This window comes from Crocodylus siamensis, chromosome 1 (genome assembly GCF_052110815.1).
Source record: "Crocodylus siamensis isolate JL-2025a chromosome 1, ASM5211081v1, whole genome shotgun sequence".
NCBI lineage: Eukaryota > Metazoa > Chordata > Crocodylia > Crocodylidae > Crocodylus > Crocodylus siamensis.
Genome location: NC_143395.1, coordinates 305,944,772 through 305,968,561, shown reverse-complemented (window position 1 = coordinate 305,968,561; position 23,790 = coordinate 305,944,772). Strand labels below are relative to the sequence as shown.

The window sequence follows — 23,790 nt, the reverse complement described above, 5'->3', positions numbered from 1 at the left end:
ATCATATTTTAATTTATTTATACTATTTTTATTTTTTGCTTAGGGTGGTACTCCAGATTGTAATCCAGTTTAATATAATAACCAGTAATTAAATGTGATTGTACACATTTGTTTGTATAATGCTATTAATTTTCATCATAATGCATTACAGTACCAGAATGAATTTCTGCTATATACAGACATTTCAGATAGTGCTCAACTGAGTATTCTGTCCTACTTATGAGAACATAGGTTGCCATAGTGCTATTATCAATGTACATTTCAGATCCAAAGAAAAGACTTTAAGAGCTTTATTTGCAACACAAGCAGAATGTAGGTGCCTGAATCTTTAAGAGGCATCTGGCACAAGCCAGTGATGCTCAGTCTTTGGCATGTTGGCCAAATGTGGCCACTAGAGTCATGTCATCTGACCTATAGGACTCCTCCTGGGTCAGGAAGTTTGACAGCAGGGAGTGGAGTGGAGTAATAGTAGGATTAATTGTTCTCAGAGCCTCAGCAATTAACACTGCCATTCCTCCCTCTCTGCCAAATCGTTTGTCCCATGGAGAACTCTGGAGGCCAAATGACACAGCCCCTACACTGGATCATGCTAGCACATAGGGTCACTATACAGCCAGATCAAGTGCACGGGGTCAGACCAGTGCATAGGACTAGACTGTTGTGACAGATTGCACCTGTGGACTGACCCCACATGCTCACCTCATGCACAGGATCAGGCTCACAGACTGATCCTTCCCACAGAATCTGACCCACAAACCAGCCCCAGTCCACTCTTCTGGCTCATTGGGCTGGAAGGTTCAGCACCACTACTCTAAGTTATTTGAACACCCATATGCACTTCTGTTTTGGGCAGTGTTGCTTGGGTGCTTATCTGCTACTGGCATCTTGGCTGACCTAGCATCTATATCATGCCTTAGGTCAGGGTCAGGGGTCAACAACCTTTAACAAGCAGCAGAGTGAAATTAAGGCTGTTGGGTACAAAGGCAGGCTGCTCTGAACCACCTCAGCCCTCTGTGCTCTGTGCCAAGGGCTGCTCTTCTGCCTCCTGTACTGTAGCAGCTGTCCTTTGCCCCTCACCGTTTCTTGTTGCCACTGATGAATTCTGTGGAAAGGGAAGCAATGGCTGTAGTGTGGGGACACAATAGAAAAAGCCACGAGGGCTGGAATGGCAGCAGATGGCACGGCAGAGAAAACATGCAAGGGCGAAGGAAGACTGCACTGCTTCCCCTGTCACAGAATTGCCACTGATGTCCTGGCTTTGTGGGCCAGATGCCATTGTTTAGTAGACTGGATCCGAGCTGTGCACTGTAGGTTGCTTACCCCTGCCTTAGGCTATTCGCAAACAAGATCTATCTGTACAAGCCTCCTGAGGGACCTGAATCAGGTGCTTAGACAATACCTGACACAAACTGGTAGTATTGAATTTGGCAGAAAGCAGAGCGTGCCTTCAGCATTTCCTCTTGGCTACCTTAGGACCTCTTCCAGTCATCTTACTGACCATTGTGCACTTCAGTCTTGGCTATCTAACTTTCCTCCTTTTATTGTATATGGAATGTGGGCACGTCTCAGACTTTAAATTGCTCTTTAGGAGCCAGGTGCACCTAAACATTAGACGTGGTGATACTCAGCATTAATGCATACATGTCTCTTTGTCCCACTTTCCAAGAGTGCATGAAGTGGTCTAACTGACCTGATATATGTTATTCTATCCCATGCATCTTCTCTTCAAGGTGATAATTTTAGATGTACATTGTAGTGGTCATTTTGTGCTTTAAAAAGATGCACAAAGCCACATGTGTATTCTTGAAAAGGCAAGGTCAATGAAGTGTATCTTCCACAAAGAGATTAAAGGAATAGTCCTGAGTGGTGGCAGTGTTAATTGCTTTTCTGAACCTGTGGGGACATCCTTTCCCCCCTTTCTAACAGCTTCTTCCCCTCAGCCTGTCTCTGTGTCACCATTCTTTCCTTCAACTTCTTTCCTTCAACTTCTAGTCCATGCTCCTTTTCTCCTCTTTTCTCCCATCAGTGTTTGTACTGTATGTCAGCAAATGAGCTATCAACAGTTGTCTGTGATGCTTCCAGCAAGTTGGCCAAACTTGTCACATTTTGGAAGTGCATCCATCACAAAGACTGGGGGTTTGGATAAATATGCTAGGAGCTAGGGTTTTATTTCCTCATCTGAACCATTTTCAGCAAGTAGTGAGAGATTTTTTTTTCAGTTCGAGCATTATTGTGTTTAGCTTTTCTTAAACACTGCCCAGTAGTCTGGAATTTCTGTTCCAGAATCCAGTGAGTTTACCCAGCTCAGACCACCTAAGTAAAAATATTTAACTGGTGGTGGCTGAAGCTGAAAACAATCAGCCTCAACTAAATTATCTAAAACTGAGGCATCTTGATTCACTGGAGGTGGGAGAAAGAAGAAAGTGCTCCTCTCGGCACGTCCGCAGCATCTTACAGGCAGGTTTCAGAAAGTTCCTGATAGAACTCCTTTTTCTAGAGGTTGTCTATATTTTCAGATACTCTAAACATCCTTTATTTGTTCTGAGAGAGAATAAAGGCAATTTATGCTGTTTATGATCAAGACAAGTCAGTCTCAGAGCCGATGCAACTGCTAGGGCACCTTAGATGCTGTAACAACCCTCCTTCAGTCTGCATGAGGTTAGTTGAGTTGCTTTACCTCATTGGTGATTCTTCAGGCAAAGTGACCTGGTGGTTCCCATCTCCCCTCCAGGTACAGATGTCCGTTGGCTCTCAGGGAGCTCATCTGCCCCTTGACAGGGCTTGTTTTTAGTACTGCTGGGTGTCCACACACCCTCCTCACCCCAGCTAGCCCAGGTGGGGGTGCCAGTTTAGTTGCCAACAGCCTTACCATTGACCAGGTGGTACTAGATAGCAGACCAAGAGAGGCCTGACCTGCCAGTGGCTGTTTATGATGCCTATAGTCTTTCAAGTGAAAGAGTGGCTAGTTGGACTCCTTGTAGATAATGCTACATGCTACATCAATTGCCAGGTAGCACAGGAAAAGGAGATAGCCATGTCAAAAGTGAAGATTTCTTGCTAGCAGTCCTGTTTGTTGTGATTGTACTGTCCTGCATCTCTTTTACACCTGCTCCTGCTCCCAGGATGTTTAAGAGTAGATTGGGACTTAGGCATCACTGTTGTTTGATTAAGAGATATTTTGCTTCCCAGTTCCTGATTTGGTAATGTTAGAATGATGCCTAAAAGACTTTTTTGCCTGGTAGAGTAGGAGAAGAGGGAACAATGATGAACTAGCTTGCTGGGGAATGACCTTCCCTTACCATCAGCCTTAATGGTTTTTATCTTACAAACATGTCATGGAATGTTTAATACCCCCAAGTGGTCAGGGTCCTGTATTTGACCTTCTTTAAAACATGGTGCTTTCTAGCACAGTGCTGGAGTCTTGCACTTTTTCTCTGCTGCTGGAATATAGCAGTCAAATTCCCAGCATATCATGTAAAAATACTTGTTTTTCATAAGGTTTTTCAAAATATTGTATATGTACAAGCCGGTATTTTAAACATTTGCTTATAGCAATCTGCTGTTAAAACAAGCCTCTTTGTTTTCAGATGTTAAGGTTCTTTTATCAAAGCTGATTACTTTGCAGTGAATTTGGGACAGGAGAAAGAAAAGGAACTTGAATGTAGAAATCCTCCCAAGCAGAATATTTTTGTTCACTGATTAGGAAGACTGTGCTGTAGTCAGGGTTGGGAAGCAGAATAAGATAAGTGTCTGGCATTGGCATCTATGCCTTGGACAGGGCTATTAACACAACCTGTATAGTGCATTTTTCTGTTATCTTTTTATATTGTGATTCATAGGCCAAATTGAGGTGATATTAATTTTCTTGCCTTAAGCAGAGCTTAAATCAGGGTGGAATATAGCCCTAAATCCTCTCGAGTGCTACAGAACCATTTGAAATAACATAAATAATGGTCTGCAATAAATGGAAGGATTTTTCAGTTTTCCCTTTGCTGGACAAAATATACTAGTGGTTCCCACAAATTCGGTGCATCCAACTCGTAAATAATGGACCTAAGCTGCGAGAATATTTCTGTATCAAACAAATTGGAACCTGCTATCTAGAAATTTTTCTTTATTATATGTTCTGGAATACAAGCCAAATATTCTTGGCTAAGAGGACCGTTAAGATCAGGGAACATGTAATGCTTTTAAAATTCCTTCCACTAGACATAGTAAAGCAGGGTATCAAACTCATCTAGCCTGCAGACACAGAGTCAGTCCACAAGCTGACTTGGACCCACAGACCAGCATTACATGCTGAATCCAGCACATGTCCTGGAACAGTAGAACAGCTCCCACGTGTGATATGATCCCAGAGTGGCCATGTATGGGATCATCCAGCATGCCCCACATGCTGCTTGTGATATTAGCTCTGAGACCCGCAAGCAACACAGGTGCTGAATGATAGAACTGTGGGGGCTGGATACTGCTGTGGGCCAGGATGAATTTTAGATACCCCTGATGTAAATGTTTGTCTGCATAATAGCTTAACTTTGCAGCAGTATAGAAATTAAGATAATCAGTTACCTCCTAGCCTGGAAACAGTTATACTGTGTAAAGTTGCCTGTATAATTCACTTTCATTTATCTTTCAAACTAGCATAGTTAAAAAGTATAAACAGCTGAGGTTTTGCTCTTGCTGCTTCCTTGCCATGCAGATATCGGTGTATACTTTTGTATGAGCCAGGCACCTAGCACATGCTTTATTTTTTTGTAATTTTTAATTGTAAATGAGAGATTGCATTCAAGTGTAGATGGCAATGACCTAAGCTAAGTACAGACATTCAAAAAGTCCAAGGTTGAATTGATTCAATCTTTAGTCTAACCTGTGTAGATTGAACCAAGAAGCAAGTCAATAAACGTTCATTTTGATTCCTGAAATGCAGCAACATGCCTGCCGTGGCTCAGGCTAGAAGCCTGGGGGCCCTAGAATGAGCACTCCCTTCCCTTCAGAAATGGTTGGAAGGCTGGAAGGAAGCTGAGCTGAAGTGGGGGCATTGCCAGGCTCCAGCAGGCCATTGGGTATGATAGGGGAGGGCTTTAAACCCCCACCCTGGCCTGCAGGGACCACAGCCAGGGTGTGCCTGAAAGGGGAAGCAGCCCTTGGCAGATTTGTCCCCAAGCAGCGGGGGGCCATGACCAGCTGGTTGTCTAGACAGTGCCTCAGGCAAAGGGAGGTTGGAGGGAAGGGAATTAAACCCTTCTGCCTCCCCTCTCCCACCAGCATGGAACCCCAGTGGGGTCTGCCCTCCCCCCCTCACCGCTTGATCGTCTGGGCAGTGCCTCAGGCAAAGGGAGAGAGGGGGATTTAAAACCAGGGTTTGCCTGGCTTTTGAGTGGCGGGTTGGAGGACAAGCCAGGCAGACCGTGGCTGGGGTCCCATGCTGGTGCAAGAGGGGAGACAGGGGGGTTTAATCCTTCTCCCCCCTTTACCTGAGGTGCTGCCCGGGCCACCAGTTGGCCACACCTCCTGCTGCTCAAGTGGTAAGTTTGGGCGGGGGGCAGGAAGCCAGGTATACCCCAGCTGGGGTCCTGTGCAGGTGGGAGAGGGGAGGCAGGAGGGTTTAATCCCCCTCTATCCCCTCCACCTGAGCCTGCTGTCACAAGCCCCCACCCCCTCCACTCCAGCAGGGAAAAGTCTAGCAGGGCTGCTTTGCCCCTGCCAGGCAAATGGGGCTGTGTCCCCAGCTGGGTTTCCACTCCCACCTCCTTGTCGGCCAGCTGTCACTGCTCCTGCTAGAGAGCAGAAGGGCAGGGCCAACCCTGCTCTCCTTGAGCAGACAGCACAGCCCAACGCAGGGCTGCAAAGCATCCTGAGATTCTGGGGGACTGTGATTTAACTTGAACCAGGAAGGGATCTGGGACAGAAGTTCCATAAACTGGTTTGACCTAAATCAGTTAAATCTGATACTAGGGTTCCAACTATTAGTTAGTCTAATAAAAGATATCATATCTATCCAAAGAACTGTGTCTGTCTTCAGTCTGATACTGTATTCAACCAGGTTTATCTTAAACTAGTTTTAACCATTTTGAAACTACTTTATTCTCACTGAACTTCTGTTCTGTTACAGATTTAAACCAGTTTCTAATCATTTAAACCAGTTTATGTATAACTTCTGTCCCTAGCCTGTTTCAGAGTTTAAAATTTGTATTGCACCTGTTTTCCTAATAAAGACTGATGCTTTTTTTCTAATGGCACCCTGTCTGTAATATGCCAGATAATCAATACTTCATGCTGTTTGTCCTTGGCAGTTTGTGTTACAGATCTTACTTTAAAACTAGGGTGGGGAATTATTTTGGGTGGAGGGGCCGTTTACTGAGTTTTAGCAAGCAGCCAAGGGCCCCACCCCTTGATAGGTGCCCCACCCCATGGTCACTGTCTTGGGGCCAGAAGTCCCGCCCCTAACCTCTGATCTTTGCCACTGGAAGCCCCTCCCTTTGCCCCTAGAAGTACTCCGTTTACCATCTTAGGGTAAAAACAAATTACATGCTAAAAATCAAACACCCATAATAATATATTTTAATTTAATTTAAAAAAATTTGTCCTGGTATGTGGGCATTTGTGGTGCATATACAGAAGTGATTGCATATGGGGGTTTGTGGGGATGTGTGTGTGTGGGTATGACATTTTAAGGGCTAATTCTGTATTGGCATACCTAATTATATGGCCAGGGCCATCCCTATGGAGGGGGTGATTTGGGCAACTGCCCTGAGCCCCACACTTTGGGGGGCCCTGCAGAGTGGGACGGAGCAGTGGCGGTGCAGAGCGGGGCTGCGGCTCCATGTCCAGCCACTTGCTACCCCTCCCCTCTCCTCCCCCCCACTGCTGATACTACCATTGCCAATGGCAGCAGCAGCTTCTTCAGGTCCAGGGCCCATGGGATCAGAGTAGAGGCGGGGCCCCACATGGGCTGATTTGTCTTGGGCCCCGCACCCTGCTTGGGTCAGCTCTGTATATGGCCTAGTTATCAGAACTGATATTTTTCAATAAAACTCATTGAAGAAGTAAACCGCTAGATTCTCAACACTTCTGTAAATCAGCAAGTTTAGATAGGTACCTGCATGTGAATTTAGAAATTTAACATTAGGCCACCCATATTTTTAAATATTTCAACATAATCTTTGTTATAAAATCCAAGTACAAATGTTGGATTTGGCAAATGTTGATCGCTTGTTAAACAAAGCCCACACTGTCCACTTCATGCATCTTTCATGAAGGTCTTCTTTTTCTCTGTGAACACTTAACGCGTGTTTCATAATCCTTATCTTTTGCAGGCCATTAGGATCTGAAAATCTTCTTCTTAGAGGAGCTACTTTAAAGAACACAGAAAAAATCTTTGGTAAATATTTTAATACATGCTTAGAATAGATTTTCAATGAAGAAGTAAGCATTGAATCAAGTTTAAATTCACAGTTAAATTAATCAGGGCATACATTTTCTATTTCAATACTTGAATGGTATCTGTATGAGAGATATAAATGTTGTATGTTGCCATAATTACAGTAAGATAACTAAGACTACTACAATTGTTGTGCAGTGAATAAGGCTATATTTTTCTTTAAACATTATACTAAGTCAGTTTTTATGTAAGAATCTCCAAACACTAGTCATGAAAGCAAAACTTGAAAGAAAATGTATACTAAATTTTGTAAGTAAATGTATGGCTCTAATCTATAGAGTACTAGCTTGTATAAAACATAATGAGCAATAGTATTCCCCAAAACCGTATCTATTAATACTCAGTTGCCTGTTTAGAAACGTAAAGTCTCTTTTGCAGAATTGGTAGTGCGGGCAGATTGTTACCCTAGCTAGATATATGTTCAGCTGGTCAAAAAATGTTCTTCTGTGAGTCTTGCGAGTCTTGTGAGTTCCATACAGTTCAATGCCTTCATGTCTCTATTCCTCTTTGGGCTCCCTGGCTAAATTATATTTCCCATAATGAACCATGTTCTTTCTTCAAAAAGGGAGGTTGAGAAATCTTTTCAGACTAGAAATGAGTCTTGCAACTTTGTGTTATTTGAATGCCAATACTGCAAATAAAATTACTTGATATAAACTGACTTCAAGTAGAGTTTGCTTGGAAATATTACAAATTATTGCTATTAAGCTATTCTATAAGAATTTTTACTTAACATTTAACTTCACAGAACCAGTTTAAAATCTCAATGAAAATATTGCTAGTACACGTTTTTTGTAGGCCTTTGTCCTAACTAACATACGCAGTGTTTGGTATTATCTCAGCAGAGTACCCATCTGGGAGCATCTTATTTCAGCTGCAGACAGCAGAGGTGATTAAATAAGCACTTTGAATGCATCTTTTTGTTTAAAAGTGATTCTATTGTTGTATTTAATCATTGTATTTTTAAGTCTATCAAGGCGTGTTATTAATGAGGCTGGGCAAAACCAGAAACAAATCGTTCCTTTTTTTTTAATGAATGTTTGTTTTGTTGATGCTAGGTCCTGTGCAGCTTACTGTGTCTTATATTGAAAGAGTCAGTCTCTAGTAAAATGTTTTGTTTTTATTTTTGTTTTAGGTGTTGCTACATACACTGGCATGGAAACTAAGATGGCATTAAATTACCAGGCAAAATCACAGAAACGATCTGCTGTAGAAAAGTAAAGTTTTCCTTGCCTTTTTTTAATCTTTCATTAGGGTAGGGGTTGAGGAGAGCATACCTTTTAATTAAAAAAGACATACTCATTTTACATGTATGGTATTATTATTTCTAATCTAGTATTAAGATTAATATGTCATTAAGTTTATCTTAATAGCATGCATATAAATATTATTTTGTATATTCACGTGTGTTAATTACGTTTTAAACAGACATTCTTTATTGTTCTAGAATAGCAAAGTAGTAACTGGAGAAAATAGTAACTGTCACTGTTTAGTGTAGATCAACTGCCAGAATTTCCAGACTCTCCCATGTTTCAGTATCTTTACATTCCCACTTTTTAGCAAGTAAATATTGATTACAACAGGCTAAACTCCATTGAAGCACTTCAGTTTGGGATAACAAGAACAATAAGATAGAATAAATCTTCAGCAACCCTGTGCACTACCAGTCTTTCTCAAGCTTTCCACATTTTAGGTTAAATTAATAGTTCTTCACAGGCAGACTTCCATTCATGGAAAGGGAGCCCATTGCTTTGCTTCCTTAACACATTGCTGTTTATGTAGTAGTTATTAGGCTGATGTTGGTTGTCTGTTACCAAAGCATAATGGTTATTTTATACTCTTATTGTATTACTGCTAGTGCATACTCAAGTAACTGACTTAAGCAGGAACTGTGATGCCACTGATTTAAAACCTGTCAGGGTGACCAGCTTGCCTTTTCCATGCATGACAGCTGAAAAAGAGGGAACAATTTTTCTGGGTTTTCAAAGTGCCTATTGAGTCATTTTGTCTATACATATCACAGATCAGAATAACACACATTTTATTTTGATATGCTTTACTTTGTTGTGTTTTTTCCCCCAGTCCTTGTCTACATAAGGATATTTTTTACCAGAATAGTTACATTATTGTTATAGCTATATGGCAAAATACCCAAGTGTGGATGTATTTATAGCAGTCAGTATAAAAGTGTTTATAGCAGTATAATTTATGTCATTTCAAGGAACTGGCAGAATAATCTCTAACGCTATAAACACTAGAGCTATACGAAGTTTCGGTAGCCAGTTCGATTTGGAGGAGATCCTGCCTGATTCAAGGATCAAATCTCCAAATCCAAATCAAATCGGGAGACCAATTAAAAGCTTCAAATCGAATTGAAGCATCAGAATCAATTTGGAAAAGCTTGAGAAAAGATTCATCCACTTTAGAGATTCGGCCATAAACTAAACAGGCAGCTGACACAGCTGGCTCCAGCTGGTAAATCTGTTAGGGTTAGGGGAGGGGGGAGGGAAGGGGCGTGGGGGAGGGAGGGATTGGGGCTGGGCCCTAGACCTGGGACTAGGACAAGCCGCCCAGCTGGGGCAGGGGGTGAATTACTTGGTGGGGGGGCAAGGTGTGGGATGTGGGCATCGCAGTGTTGGGACCGGGGGCTCTGCCCTGCTGCTGCTTGCCCAGCCAGCGCGGAGTGGGGGTGGCTTACTCCAGGCAGAAGGGGGCAAGTGGCAGCAGGGCATAGCCCCCACTTCCAGCATTGCTGTGCCTGTATAGTGTGCCCCTGCACACTTTCTGGCAAGTGGCAGCAGGGCAGAGCCCTCGTTCCCAGTGCTGATGCAGGTGGAGTAGCACTGGGAGTGGGGGCTATGCCCTGCTGCTGCCTGAAACAACCCGTGCCTACATCACAGCCCCTCCCCCACCCCTGCACTGGCTGGGCCAGATGGGGGATGGGGCCAGGCAGGGCAGCCATAGGGGCTTCTCCCATGGCTCACCCCACCAAGGCAGAGGCAGGCACAGCCGGAGGAGCCACAGGAGAAGCCCCCATGGCTGGCCTTCCTGGCCCCAGCCTCCCAACAGTTAACAAACCCCCTCACCCTTGAATTTACTGACTCTAGCAGCAGTGATCAGGGCCTCTGGGGGTCCCCCCGCACAGCCCCCCGCCGCCCAGCCCCAGGAGTCTGGGAATCAAAAAACAAAACAAAAAAAAAGCTCTGCTGTAGCAGGAACTGGGGGCTCTGGGACCACATGGGAGAACCCCCTGCACAGCCCCTGCTTCCCAATTTCCCCCCAGCCCACCCCAGCCCAGCTCAGCCCTGCTGCCCCCCACCCAGCCCCAGCATTCCAGCACTTAAAAAAAAAAAAGACCTGCACTCACTGGCTCTGGCAGCAATGATCAGGATCCCTGAGGGCTTGTGGCAGAGTCCCCCATGCAGCGCGGGGCAGCGGGGATTGCCCCTCCTGCCTGGTACCCACGCGGCAGCTGTCACATTGTGCAGGTGCTGTGTGGCTTGGCAGGGCGCAGTGCACTGTCTGGGAGCAGGGGTGGCATCAGCAATCAGCTAGAGCCTGGCACCACTCAGTCCCAGTGGCCCCAGCTCCCAGACAGCGCATAGCACCCTGCTGAGCTGCACTACCCCACACTGTACAGGGGAGGGGCTCTGCTATGAGCCTTCAGAGGCCCTGATCAGTGATCACCGCTGCTGCAGCTTGTGAGTTCTAGGCTTTTTTTTTTAAAGTTCTGGGAGGCTGGGGCTGGGTAGGGGATGGGGCCAGGCAGGGCAGCCATGGGGGCTTCTCCCGCAGCTCCCCCCGCCCAGGGAGAGGCAGAGCTGGAGGACCCACGGGAGAACCTACAACCGCCTGGCTGTGGCTGCCTCTCCCCAGCCAATCCGAATCAGTGCCAAATCTCCAATTCTGATTCAACCAGATTGAATGGAGACTGATTCGAATCACCTAATCGAATGACTGTCCTCCAAATCGGTCGAATCTGAATCGAATACTTCTCTGTTAGCACAGGGCTGTTAAACACTGTTATTCTAGCAGAGGGGTATGAAAATCAAATTCTTTCATATTTTCTGCTTTGACACCGAGACTGCCAGAGGTCCAGCTTTTGACTGGGGTGCTGACTGCCACAATGCGAAGACTGTGCTGCAGTCAGAGTCCCTTCCTACTGCTGGGGAAAGTGCTGGCATAGTGGCTACTTGCAGCCACTGCCACTCAGTTGCCGCTCGAGTTGCCAAGTGCTCATGATTCTTGTGGCCACCAGAGCAGTACGTTTGGTGGTGATGAAAATGCCGTAAGCAGGTGTTCCCCTGCTCCTCCATTTCAGCCCTAGGAAAAGACAGTGGGCCAGATGACTCACCTCCAGCCATATCCAGCCTGCCAAACATTAACCGCCTTGTTGTAGTATAACTCCATCTTGTACTATTGTTTACTCACATAACTACAACAGTAAAATATCACTGAAACAAAATATCTGTTCCAGTAAAACTTAAGAGAAGAACAGTAGTATTACTGAAGTACTATAAGATGACTAAGCACTGGAGAATACCATAGAAAATGTATTTAAAATGAAAATATAATCTGTTTTTTCTGGGGTTTTCTTTTTAGCAGCTATAGGCTTGACTTGCTATTGAACTTCTAATTGAACAAACATTTTTTTTTAGATCAATGAATGTATTCCTGATTGTATACCTCTGTATTCTAATAAGTAAAGCATTAATAAATACAACCTTGAAGTATGTCTGGCAGAGTGATCCATTTCGTGATGAACCATGGTATAACCAGAAAACAGAATCAGAAAGGAAAAGAAACCTGGTACGGAAAATAACTTATTTTTGCAGAACATTTGAGAAATGCTTGTTAGTAGAATCACCAGAAAACAAGATAATTTATAACATTTAGCAGAATTGTGCATCTAATTTCTACAGAAATTTTGGGAAAATGTAGTGAGCATACATATTTTTAAAATTAATCTGTCAGACTACAAATGAGAATCCCAATGATTAAAGTTAATAAATATTTTAAACTTTTCTGGTTCATTTTAAAACATCTCACTTTTTTTTGCCCCCACTTTCTGAAGCAAAAGCCTTTCTTTGCCCCATCTTGATCTCTTTTCAAAAAGTTTTGTCATCATCTTCCACTTACCCCCTGCTCCCCCTTTCTTTTAAGAACCAAAACAAAATTCAGTTGTTTATACCACATTGGAATTCAACTAATACTTGGAGTTTGATACTTCAGACTAATCTAAGTACACTGCATGAAATGTGTCAGCTACATTTCTCTACTAAAATGATCATCAGTGAAATAATAAATGATCCTGAAATTCTTCAGTCTTACCTGTCTGTACAGAAAAATGGACCATGTGGGAGGATTGTTGAACTGGGACATACCATGCTGTATATTCCTCTGTGAATTTCCGCCATTTGTTCTGGTTGGTTTTTATAGACTGATGAACATAACCTGTAGTAATTCATTTAGAAACAGTTCTGTGCAATCATATGAACATAATATGTATGCATACACTTTGATACCTCAAGTTAAGAAAGGGAAACTTATTTGATGTTCATGGAATACTTGAAGCCTGCATAAACCAGTAAAACTTCCCTGCTTTTACATTTATTTGTTTTCCTTTTCTGATGAATATTCTGTCAGCTATATTTTTATTTGTTTTCGTAATTTATATTTTGTCATTCATTCAACACCCTCTAGAACTATTAACACATTTATATGTAACTGAAACTGAGAGCTCTGTGCCTGTGCATGTAAAGGAGATTCTTACAGTATGTTGAGAGAGAGAGCTTTCTTCCTCATTTTACATTAGTAGTAAAGTCATAATCCTAACAGATGTACAAAGTGTGCCAGACATTGACTTCACTATAGAGAGAAGCATGGAAAGAAAAATTACAGTGATGGAAAAATGAGGATTTTATGCTATCAATACCCAACAACATTTTTCTTACAAATAGGTTCACTTACTGTTTGTAAGTCATTAGGTATATAATCTTGCAAATGTGTATTTTAACTTTTAAATTTATGCTGATATGTGAGGAAAAATCATCTTCTGGTTTCATTTCTTCGGCAGTTTCTTAGAGCATTTACCGACTTCCTTGCATTCATGGTTCTTTTCAACTACATTATTCCTGTATCCATGTATGTTACTGTGGAAATGCAGAAGTTTCTTGGTTCTTATTTCCTTACGTGGGATGAAGAAATGTTTGATGAGGACACAGGTGAAGGCCCTCTGGTGAATACTTCTGACCTCAATGAAGAGTTAGGACAGGTAAATTTGTCATACAAGTTCTAACTGCTGGTAAATTTATTAACTGTTTCTAATAGTCAGTTACGGGCATTTTTAGCTTTAAAAATCGTCACTTCAAAATTTGTTCTTAGATGTGACCTGTATTTCAGATACATTCATTAATTTTAGATATCCAACTTGAGATGCTTGAGGCTTGATTTTTCAGAGACAATGATCAACCATGTAAATCAGTGGGAAACCAGTGTCAGTTTTAGATGCTCAAAGCTTCTGAAAAATAGGCCTTATATTTGTCAAGATGAGCATCCAGACTTGGTGGACCCAACCAATGCACACTTCTCTCACATACCTTGGTGTAAGGGGACATCACTCATTTTCATCATTATGCTAACAATGTTCCACAGAGCGTTTGTGTCTCTTCACATTTATTGTTGAAAACTAAATCAGAATCATGGAAGTGAAGGCTTTATTTATTCTATGGACAGTAATCCCCACAGCATTTTCAATTTCCTGAATAATCTTTTGTTTTGGGACTTTGTCAAACAACATGTTCCACTTTCACATCTTGGCAGGCTGAGGAGTATGCATTTGTCAGTGTCAGTACTGACAATTTATGCCTGGTTTAAATCTCATTAGTTTGGGCAGTTCTCACATCAGGAAATTTCCTGTCTTGAGTTTGCCCCCAAAAAAGGAACTTGTTGTATTCTATATTATCAGAATGGGTACTTGGAAGCAGATGTGTAGGTTCATTTTGGAAAGAGTCTGTGGTTTCTGGCAGATGTTACACTTAAGGCACAGTTAACCAGTTAATCATGTCATAAGTAGTTACATGGCCGCATGTTAATGCAATTAATGGTGTGATAAAACAATGAATAAACCACTAAGTTATAACACAAAATACATGTAATAACTTTGTGGCTAGTTCCTGTCACACCATTAATTGAACATGTGCCGAGGATGGAGGTCCCAGCCACAGAAGTGCATGGTAGCCCATATTAGCTGACAGCTCCCCTCTGGCTGGGAGTCCAGATTAGCTGATGGCTTCCAGTTGCAAGAGCTTGCTGCTTGCCTTTTGTTGGGGGATCCCCGGATCAAGATCCCAATCCTGAGCTCCCCCTACACTAGCAATAACGTGTGATAGGATCTGATGCTAGATCCCACAATCACGTGTGGCATGGCAAGGAGCACAATTGTAGGGCTTCTACATCAGATCCCATAGCACCTTTAATGGCCCACCTGCAATTAAATATATTAATTTAATTAAATTGCCTACATGAAATTGCAGGGCTTGCAAGGTACACCAGTTTATTAAAAAAAAATTCCCACATTATTAATTTTAAAAAATCAGTAAGGGAATGCATCAAGGTGTCATGTAACAATTTGGGGATCAGCTATTCTAAATGTTCTGCTGTGCTAAACCGAACTTATGCTATGTAAACTAAAACTGGTTCCAAAGGGAAGATACCTCACAACTAACTCCATTCTTGTACAAGAAATTAACTTTTTTTTGCACATTCTTTGTAAAGTAATCTTCACTCGGTGTGTAACCAAGGCTTCGATTTTTTGTATCATTGTTGCCATTTGTGACTTTTTTATTTTCTCTCAGTTTTATCCTGGCATAAACATTTTATTGCCTCAAATTATTATGTACTGGGTACTATTTCTACTTTATGTTCCTTTTATACATAAAAGAAATTTACAGGTTGATATTCTCTCATTAGGGTAGATTTCATTTCATAATTTGATACTAGGAACTTGAACTGGGATAATATTGTAAAGGTCACCTTGAAGATAAACTGGAATGAAGGGGTATAGTTATTTTTGGTGCAAAAAAGAAATCACACTCATGGAAAAATATGGTCTTCTCACTTATTCAGTGGCTGTTAGATAGATTAATAGGAAGAAACCCAGCAATTGAGTTAAAGTTTAACTTTTTTCTTGACGACTAGTGGTAAAAATTAATTATTTATTATTATATTTATTATATTATATTTATTATATTTAATACACTTAATATTAACTTCAACTTTGAAAATACTATAATAGCAATTGATAAAAGTGATGCATCTGCTAGAGCCGCTGTAAGTTCCTCTAAAGAGAAAACAAAAAAAAATATCTTGGAGCAGACCTCATAGTCTAGTATCTCTGTTCTTCCTGCTTATAGTGTACTACTAGGTTTTCTTTCTGCCAGTATAAATACTGAATTGTAAGATTTTGTGAAAGATGAAACAAACAGTAAAAAAAAAATCTGGGAAAAAATCAAGGTGCATTGAAATATTGCCATATTGGATCGCACTGATAAAAGGAAAATTAATGTTATTGGCTATTGGCATTTTTTGGATGGTATAGCCAATAATGTACCAATAAATATAATGTGCCTCCTGGCTGGAGCCCAGGACACTGCATTCATGTGCGCAGTGGTAACATGCACATGCCAGAAATGCAGCTGGGCAGGCAGGTAAGTCTGTGGAGGGGGAGGGAAGGGGCATGAGGGGGGACGCAGATTGAGGCCCCCACAGTGAGGGAGGAACCCCCCAGGTTTGTGCATGGGATGAGGACAGGTGGGCTGCCCTCTGTGGGATTGGGGAACTCCGTCTTGTTGTCTTTGCCCCAGGAACCATGCACTGGTTGTGCCTGCCCTGCCCATCCAGCACTGGTGGCGTTGTGCCTCCCACTACTGAACAGGCAGGGGACGTGTGGCCACTGCGCAGCTGCCAGGGCAAAGGCAGTAGAGCAGAGAGCCCTGAGCCCACAGTGGGCAGCCTGCCTCTGTCCTTGCCCCGTACACAAACCTGGGGGGTCCCTCCCTCCCTGTGGGGGCCTCGATCTGCAACCCCATGCCCCTTACCTCCCCCTCCACTGTAAATTGGTTAACAGATTGGTATCACCCAATATGCCTGGTGAATAATTGGCTATTGGTATCGGTCAAGAAAATCTTTATTGGTGCCCCCTAAAAAATAGTTGCTAGGCTTAGGCTTGATGAAAGAGGGCATGTGGACAGTTACATTACAGCAGCTGACACAAACAGTAAGCACACTCCCCCTTTTAGCTTGCATGTACATTTTTCCATATCCACTGAGTGATAAGCTACTTGGTTTAGCTTTCACTTAACCCTTACAGGACACACAACAGTTGCAGTGAAGTAGCAAACTTATAGTAAGTCCTCATCCCATTTTTACTTGCTGTAATTTGTTTGCCTATACCTAAAATTCAAAATCTGTCCATAAATAAATACAAAGTATTAATCTACTGACAAATAGACATATATCATGTTTTTCAAGAGACACTTATTGTAGCAAGCGAGACATTTAGCATGGTAAAAGAGGATGGTAAGGAAAATTAAGTTTATTATGCTTATTATTGGGTAAATTTAGCTCTGTTATCCCAGCAACTTTTGGGTAAACCAGTTTTGATAGAAGTTGACACCCCAAAGCTAGCAACTAGTCTTGCAAAAAATCATACCCAAATGTTAATTTAGGGACAAACAGATTTCTCAAGGTTGGGCAACGTATTCAATGTTAATATATTTCCTTTTAGGTTGAATATGTCTTCACAGATAAAACAGGAACATTAACTGAGAACAACATGGAATTCATAGAGTGCTGCATTGAAGGGCATGTTTATATACCTCATGTCATCTGTAATGGGCAAATCCTCCATGATTGTACTGGCATTGATATGATTGACTCTTCTCCAGGAGCAAGTGGGAAAGTATGATGCACCTTTAAAGTTTTGGTGGGGTTTGAAATATGAAAATTGAATAAGGTTAATAAAAGAAATCCTATAAGTATAATATTCTGGGATTTTTCATATTGTTGTAAGAATTACATTACAGCATATATACTTCCCCCTTTTAATTTAGATTAAGGTATTATTTGCATAATAAAGCATTTCTCAACAGAATCCATCTTTTAAAATGGTCAGATATCATTATTAAATAAAAAACAGAATAAAAAACTTTGCCTGGCTGATCCCTGTATTTTTGTACAGTTGACCAGTTTCCATTTTAAATCAGCCATGATAAGGAAAACAAGGCAAAAAAACCCTGATTTAAAAGTGGGAAACGGGTGAAAATATTGAATTATATATCTTAAGCAGGTGTAAAATAGGCATTTGGATAGTTTATTTGACATTCTGTATCCTTATATTTCTCATCCTTGAGGGTACGATTTGCAGGTGAGTTGTATAGTTTTTCTCTTCAGATCAAAACTACAGAAGCAATTCTGCTGTGAATGTGGGACATATACAACAAAGTATAGCTAAAGAACAAGTTGCAACTCACAGCTATTTATAGCGAATAACCTGTATGGTTACAGAACTCAACCAAATGTCCAGGAGCTAGCAGTTACTATTTCAATGTGTTTTCCAAGCTGTACTCAAGAGGAAAGACCTGCCTTTGCTACTCTCTGAGACCGTCTGACAATGTCTCCCTGCTTAGAAGTGGTGGGAGCAGTGATCTGCAATTGGTCTCTATCCCAGTAAGTCTCAACTTCCTCCCTGGCTGTGTCCAGATGAGCATGGCTGTGCAGTATGTGGCACCGCAGACATATCTGCAGTACCACATACCACACATTGAGCTGTTCTCTGTGCTGTAAGGGAGCACCACGGGGGGCAAAGGGGAGGCTGACCTCTGAATATCCATGGTTTAAAAAAACCCATGCAAAAAACAAGAGGAGCAGCACACTCAGGGACAGTGTGCGCCACTCCAAACCAGAGCCTGGCTGGCTGGAGTGATGCTCCAGCTGCTAGCCAGGCTCCAAGTGGCAGATTCGCCACTGCTGCAGCCCCAGATGGACCCCAGGACCCCAGGTAAGGCTGCTGGGGCCATCCCAGTGCTGGTTCCACCCTTCCCTCCCCTACCTGGGTTCTGTGCTGCATCCAGTTTTGTTCAGCATTTTCATCGGTGACCTGGAAATGGGAGTACACAGTGAAATCTCCAAAGTTGGTGGATGATGCTAAATTATTCCAGGTAGTCAGATTTCAAGCTCGTCGAGACAAGCTGCAGAAAAATTTCTCAAAGATAAGTCAGTGGGCAAAAAAGTGGCAGATGATCTTCAAAGTCAGGAACTGCAAGGTAGTGCATACAAAGAAAAACAACCTCAACTATGCATACATGAAGCTGGGCTCCTAACTAGTTATTAACTCAGGACAGAGACCTTGGACTCATTGTAGAGGGTTCTCTAAAACATCAGCTCACTGTGCAGCAGCGACTAAAAAGCTAATAAAATGTTGGGCATTATTAAAAAGGAGGTTGAAAATAAAATGGAAAACATCATCAGGCCACTGTATAAATCTATGATGTGCCAGTATTCACACCTTGAATACTGTGTATAGTTCTGGTTTCTGCATCTCAAATAGGATGTAGTGGAGTTAGAAAAGGTACAGAGAAGGACAACCAAGATGATTAGCAAGATGGAGCACCTGCCTTACTAGGAGAGCCTAAAAAAAAGACTAGGACTCTTCAGTTTGGAAAGGAGAAGGCTGAGGGCGGATATGATAAATGTCTATTAAATCATGAAAGTTGTGGACCAGGTAAATAGGGAACTGTTGTTATTCATCATGTCCCAGAATACTAATACTAGGAGGCACCTATTGAAATAAGCAGAAGACCAGTTTAAAACTAAAAAGAGAAAATACTTCTGTACCTGGCAAGTAATTAATTTGTGGAATTTGTCACAGGAAGTTGTAAAAGAAGATAAAATAGCCAAGTTCAAAAAGGGATTAGACAAACTAATGGATGATCAGTCCATTAACAGCTGTTAAAACAGTCATGGATGTATCCCCTGACTTCCCTAAATCAATGATGGTGGATGCCAGGGAAAGTATGATAAAGGTTAGGTCACTCTAGATATGCCATGTTCATATCCTGTCCCTCTAACAATTTATTACTGTCACTATTGGAGACAGGATAGTGGCTAGGTGGCCCATTGGTCTGATATAGTATCACATTTCTGTACTGCTGAACAATACTATAATTACATTAAATAGTGTCTTTTAAAGAATTCCACAGACTTAATTTTACTTTAAAATTTAGCAGGACGATAGTTCTTTTGTCTTTGTACTAGTAAGATAGATCAGACCCAGGCACCAAAGAATATTTTTCATCCACAAGATTCAAGTCTCCATTTTGCCACAATTAAATTCTATTTTTTTTCAAATGTATATTTTATGTATCTTAAACTTGGCCTTTTTCTCCTGGAGCCAGATTTTTCTGCAGGAACCTATCTACTCCAGACAACAATGCTTCCTAGACTCTAGCATTTCAGCCCCAAATATGGTTACAGCACTTAATGAAAGGGTTCATGTGCACCGTCAATTATGCCAGACAGGCTCAGACTAGAAGTGGGTTCTTGAATTGGCTGGAACTGACATAACATGGCCCTAGAAGTGGGTTTGCTGTGGGAAAAGATTGGGAATTGCTGCCCAGCAGGCTTACCCTTCACAAGCAATCTACCTGAAAGTCTGGGCAAACCTTTCTTCTCCTCCCTCGCTTGTTCCAAGCAGGATTACATTGAGCAAACCAAAAATCTCTGATGCAGGAATTACTGCAGAAGTCTGCCTTCCTCTTCCAAGCTGCTTGCTGTTTTTTTATGCTGACCAATTTGATATTTAGAACAGCACCTGACCCTGACCACAAAACCTTAGTTTGGAAGCTGCTGTTAGTTCCAATTTCTCACCTAATAATGCACATTTATAACTATATAAAACCAAGCACAAATGAGACTATTTTAATTTTTTTCTAAAACAGCATCCTTTAGAAGAAGAATTTAAAATGATGATACATAATTGTAACTTTCTCTTTATTTATTAGGAGAGAGAGGAGTTGTTTTTCCGAGCTCTTTGTCTTTGTCACACTGTTCAAGTGAAAGATGATGACAACTTAGATGGACTAAAGAAAAGCCAGCTGTCGAGAAGGCCTTGTATATATATATCCTCATCACCAGATGAAGTTGCTTTAGTGGAAGGAATACAAAGGTATGATTTCACATTGATACTATTTAGGTCTCTGAAGCTTTTTCTCATATTTTTGTTTTCTTAGATTTATAGAAATACAAATCACTGAAGCAGAAACTTGTTTTTATCAGAAAATGTAAAACAGCAAAGTACCATATGCTTATATTGTTCAGTCAAGATTCTAGTCTTCTCAATATGTAATAGTGGTGTTTTCTAGCTGTGAATGAAATAAAAAACAGGTAGCTTCTATTTCAGAAAAAAGTAAGTTTTAAAGACCTGGAAATTGCTAAACTGCATTATTATCAATGTATTACTTATAATTTTAGAGAATCAAATAGATTTTATTTCAAATAGATTTGAATTTTGTAGGCTTGGTTACACATATCTAAGGCTGAAGGACAACTTTATGGAAATTTTAAATCGAGAAAATGACATCGAGAGGTAAGTGCTTGTTGAATATGAACTAACTGAAACTGAAGGGATGTTTAATTGTATACAACAAATCTCTCTTCCTGAAGGCATGTTCATGTGTAATTAAAAAAATGACAAGAATTTAATGGAAAAAGTTAATGCAGTACTGATATTTGTAAAGATCTTTTAGTTTTATATTCCAGTTTAAAATCAGTATAATAGAAAAAATGAACATTGATTTAACAGGGTAGTCCACAAGGCCCACATTGAGCAGTTAAAAGCTGTTGCCAATTTGTCAGTGGCAAAGAGAGTGTTAAAACTATCTTTTATTTGAGAAGTACCAGTTTGGATCCCTTGTGTTCAGGATTCAGCCACAACACTGGAAATGTCTTTTTTTTTTAATTCCTTCTGCCTTCCCAAAACCAGACAAGTGTCTTATGTGCACGGGTGTGGTACATGAGAAAATATGGTAAAACTGGACTTTAACATTTACATTAGAGTAATATAGGACTCTGATATTTTTGGACAAACTTACATGGAAGTAATGTAATGCCATGGTCAAGTGATCTATAGAAGTACTAAAAGATATTTAGAATTTTATCCAGTTGCCACTGTGTTTTTACTGTCATAAGCATGATCCAGCTCCCTTGTGGAACTATACTCCTAACTTTCATTAAAGTAGAATTGTGGCTTTATTTAGGCTTTTGAATCCTGGACTATTACACAAATATAGAACTTGAGTGTATTCTTTAATTAAATCTGTGAAAACATTATGGTGTAATTTCACCCAATGGGTTTGTGTCTCATTCATGACCAAAATATTTACAGAAAAGATCTTTGTACAATCAGGACTTCATGTGAAATGCATCTTTTTATGTCTCCTGGAAAGAAATGAGACTCTCTTAGGTAAAGAGGAAATGAATAATGAGGGACACAACTGAAAGTACAAAATGTACCAGCTATCCTCTATGACTGGTAGTAGTCTACTGCACAAAGTCCTTATGTTATCTGAATTCCCGTTCAGGTTATTATGGCCCAGATTCTCAAAGGGATGTAGATGTGGTATCACTAATCACTGGTACCTGCAAACCAATGTTAGGTGCCTAGGTTCCCAGTACTTTAAATGGGAACTCTTAGGTGCCTGAGATTGGGGTGTATAACAACCAACATACAGAATGGAAGAAACTTGTAAGCTAGCTAAAATAAATACCAAAATGAAAGTTTTGTCTGAAATGTCACCAGTCTCTGGAATTAAGGTACTTCGCTGCATACCAAAGTAGGCACCATTTTGTGAGAGTTGGATTCATAGTCTAAAATCTTTCCTGGATTTAATCAGCAAAGTCATCCCTTTGGATACAGAAAACTGGCTGCTTCTTCTCTTTTAAATATGGCTACAAGAGGAGAAGATAGGCATGGTGGTACTGGTGTTCTCCTTTTATAGAATCATAGAATCATAGAAGTAGGTTCGGAAGGGACCTTATAGATCTTCAAGTCCGACCCCCTGCCAGGGCAGGAGAAAAAACTGGGCTCAAATGACTCCAGCCAGGTAGGCATCAAGCCTCTTCTTAAAGACCCCTAGGGTAGGAGCCAGCACCACTTCCCTTGGAAGTTGTTTCCAGATCCTAGCCACCCTGACTGTGAAGTAGTTCTTGCGGATGTCTAATCTAAACCTCCTCTCCAACAACTTGTGGCCATTATTCCTTGTTATGCCAGGGGGCTCTAGGGGAAACAAGGTCTCTCCCAAACCCTTCTGGTCCCCCCTAGTGAGTTTGTAGACTGTCACCAGGTCCCCCCTCAGCCTTCTCTTGTGAAGGCTGAACAGGTTCAGGTCCCGCAGTCTCTCACTGTAGGGTCTGCCCTGTAGTCCCCAGATCATGCGGGTGGCCCTCCTCTGGACCCTCTCAATATTGTCCACATCCCTGCTGAAGTGGGGCACACAACTGGACACAGTACTCCAGCTGTGGCCTGACCAGTGTTGCGTAGAGGGGGAGGATCACCTCCTTGGCTCTACTTGAGATGCACCTGTGGATGCACGACAAGTTCCAGTTAGCCCTGCCAACCGTGACCTCGCATTGTTGGCCCCTGTTCATCTTGGAGTCAATAATGACTCCAAGATCCTGTTCTGCCTCCATGCTCTCAAGAAGGGAGTTTCCCATCTTATAAGTGTGCTACTGGTTACTAGTGCCCAAGTGCAGCACCCTGCACTTGTCAGGGAATGGAATTATGGAATAAACAGATCAATTGTTAGAGCTTTCACCAAGGAAATGGGAAATATGCATTTTAGGCCTAAATTCATTGAGCTCCGCATCTCCAGTTTGCCAGAAAATTGCCCTGTTAGGCTAGAGGCAAAGCTGGGGGCATGCTTCCCCTTTTCCTTTTCAAGCTAGGCCACTGTAATGACAAGAATACAAGATAAATGGGGCCAGATAGAGAAAAAGCAAAAGAATACTCAACTCTGCAGTCCAGAGTACATTTCCCTGAGTGGGGGGAATCTTATGTTCTAGTTCTTGCTTCAAAAATTGTTGATGCATTTTATGTTTAAAGCAGGGGTTTACAACCCCCCACATGGGTGCCAGAGTGTGGCATGCAGAAGCATTTTGCTTGGCATACACACCTTGGGGCAGATGGTGGGGAAGGAGCCAGGGCTGCATTGCTACAACAAGGATCAGACCCCTTTCTGCTTCCCTGCTGTCCGCCCCAGCACACCAAGATCTTACAAGTCAAGGTTGCAGGT

At 41.7% G+C, this 23,790-nt stretch overlaps 1 protein-coding gene across 5 annotated transcripts in view; it reads left to right on the top strand.

The window, feature by feature from the left end:
• Window positions 1-23,790, top strand: part of ATP11A (ATPase phospholipid transporting 11A) — a 235,309-nt gene that overhangs the window by 164,087 nt on the left and 47,432 nt on the right. For all 5 annotated transcript variants that reach the window (XM_090022063.1, XM_090022099.1, XM_090022084.1 and 2 more), the window contains exons 9-15: window positions 7,317-7,381; window positions 8,577-8,658; window positions 12,100-12,250; window positions 13,518-13,715; window positions 17,229-17,402; window positions 20,503-20,666; window positions 21,015-21,086. In XM_090022063.1, coding sequence (XP_089878189.1) covers window positions 7,317-7,381; window positions 8,577-8,658; window positions 12,100-12,250; window positions 13,518-13,715; window positions 17,229-17,402; window positions 20,503-20,666; window positions 21,015-21,086 — 906 coding nt within the window. The remainder of the gene's footprint in view (window positions 1-7,316; window positions 7,382-8,576; window positions 8,659-12,099; window positions 12,251-13,517; window positions 13,716-17,228; window positions 17,403-20,502; window positions 20,667-21,014; window positions 21,087-23,790) is intronic.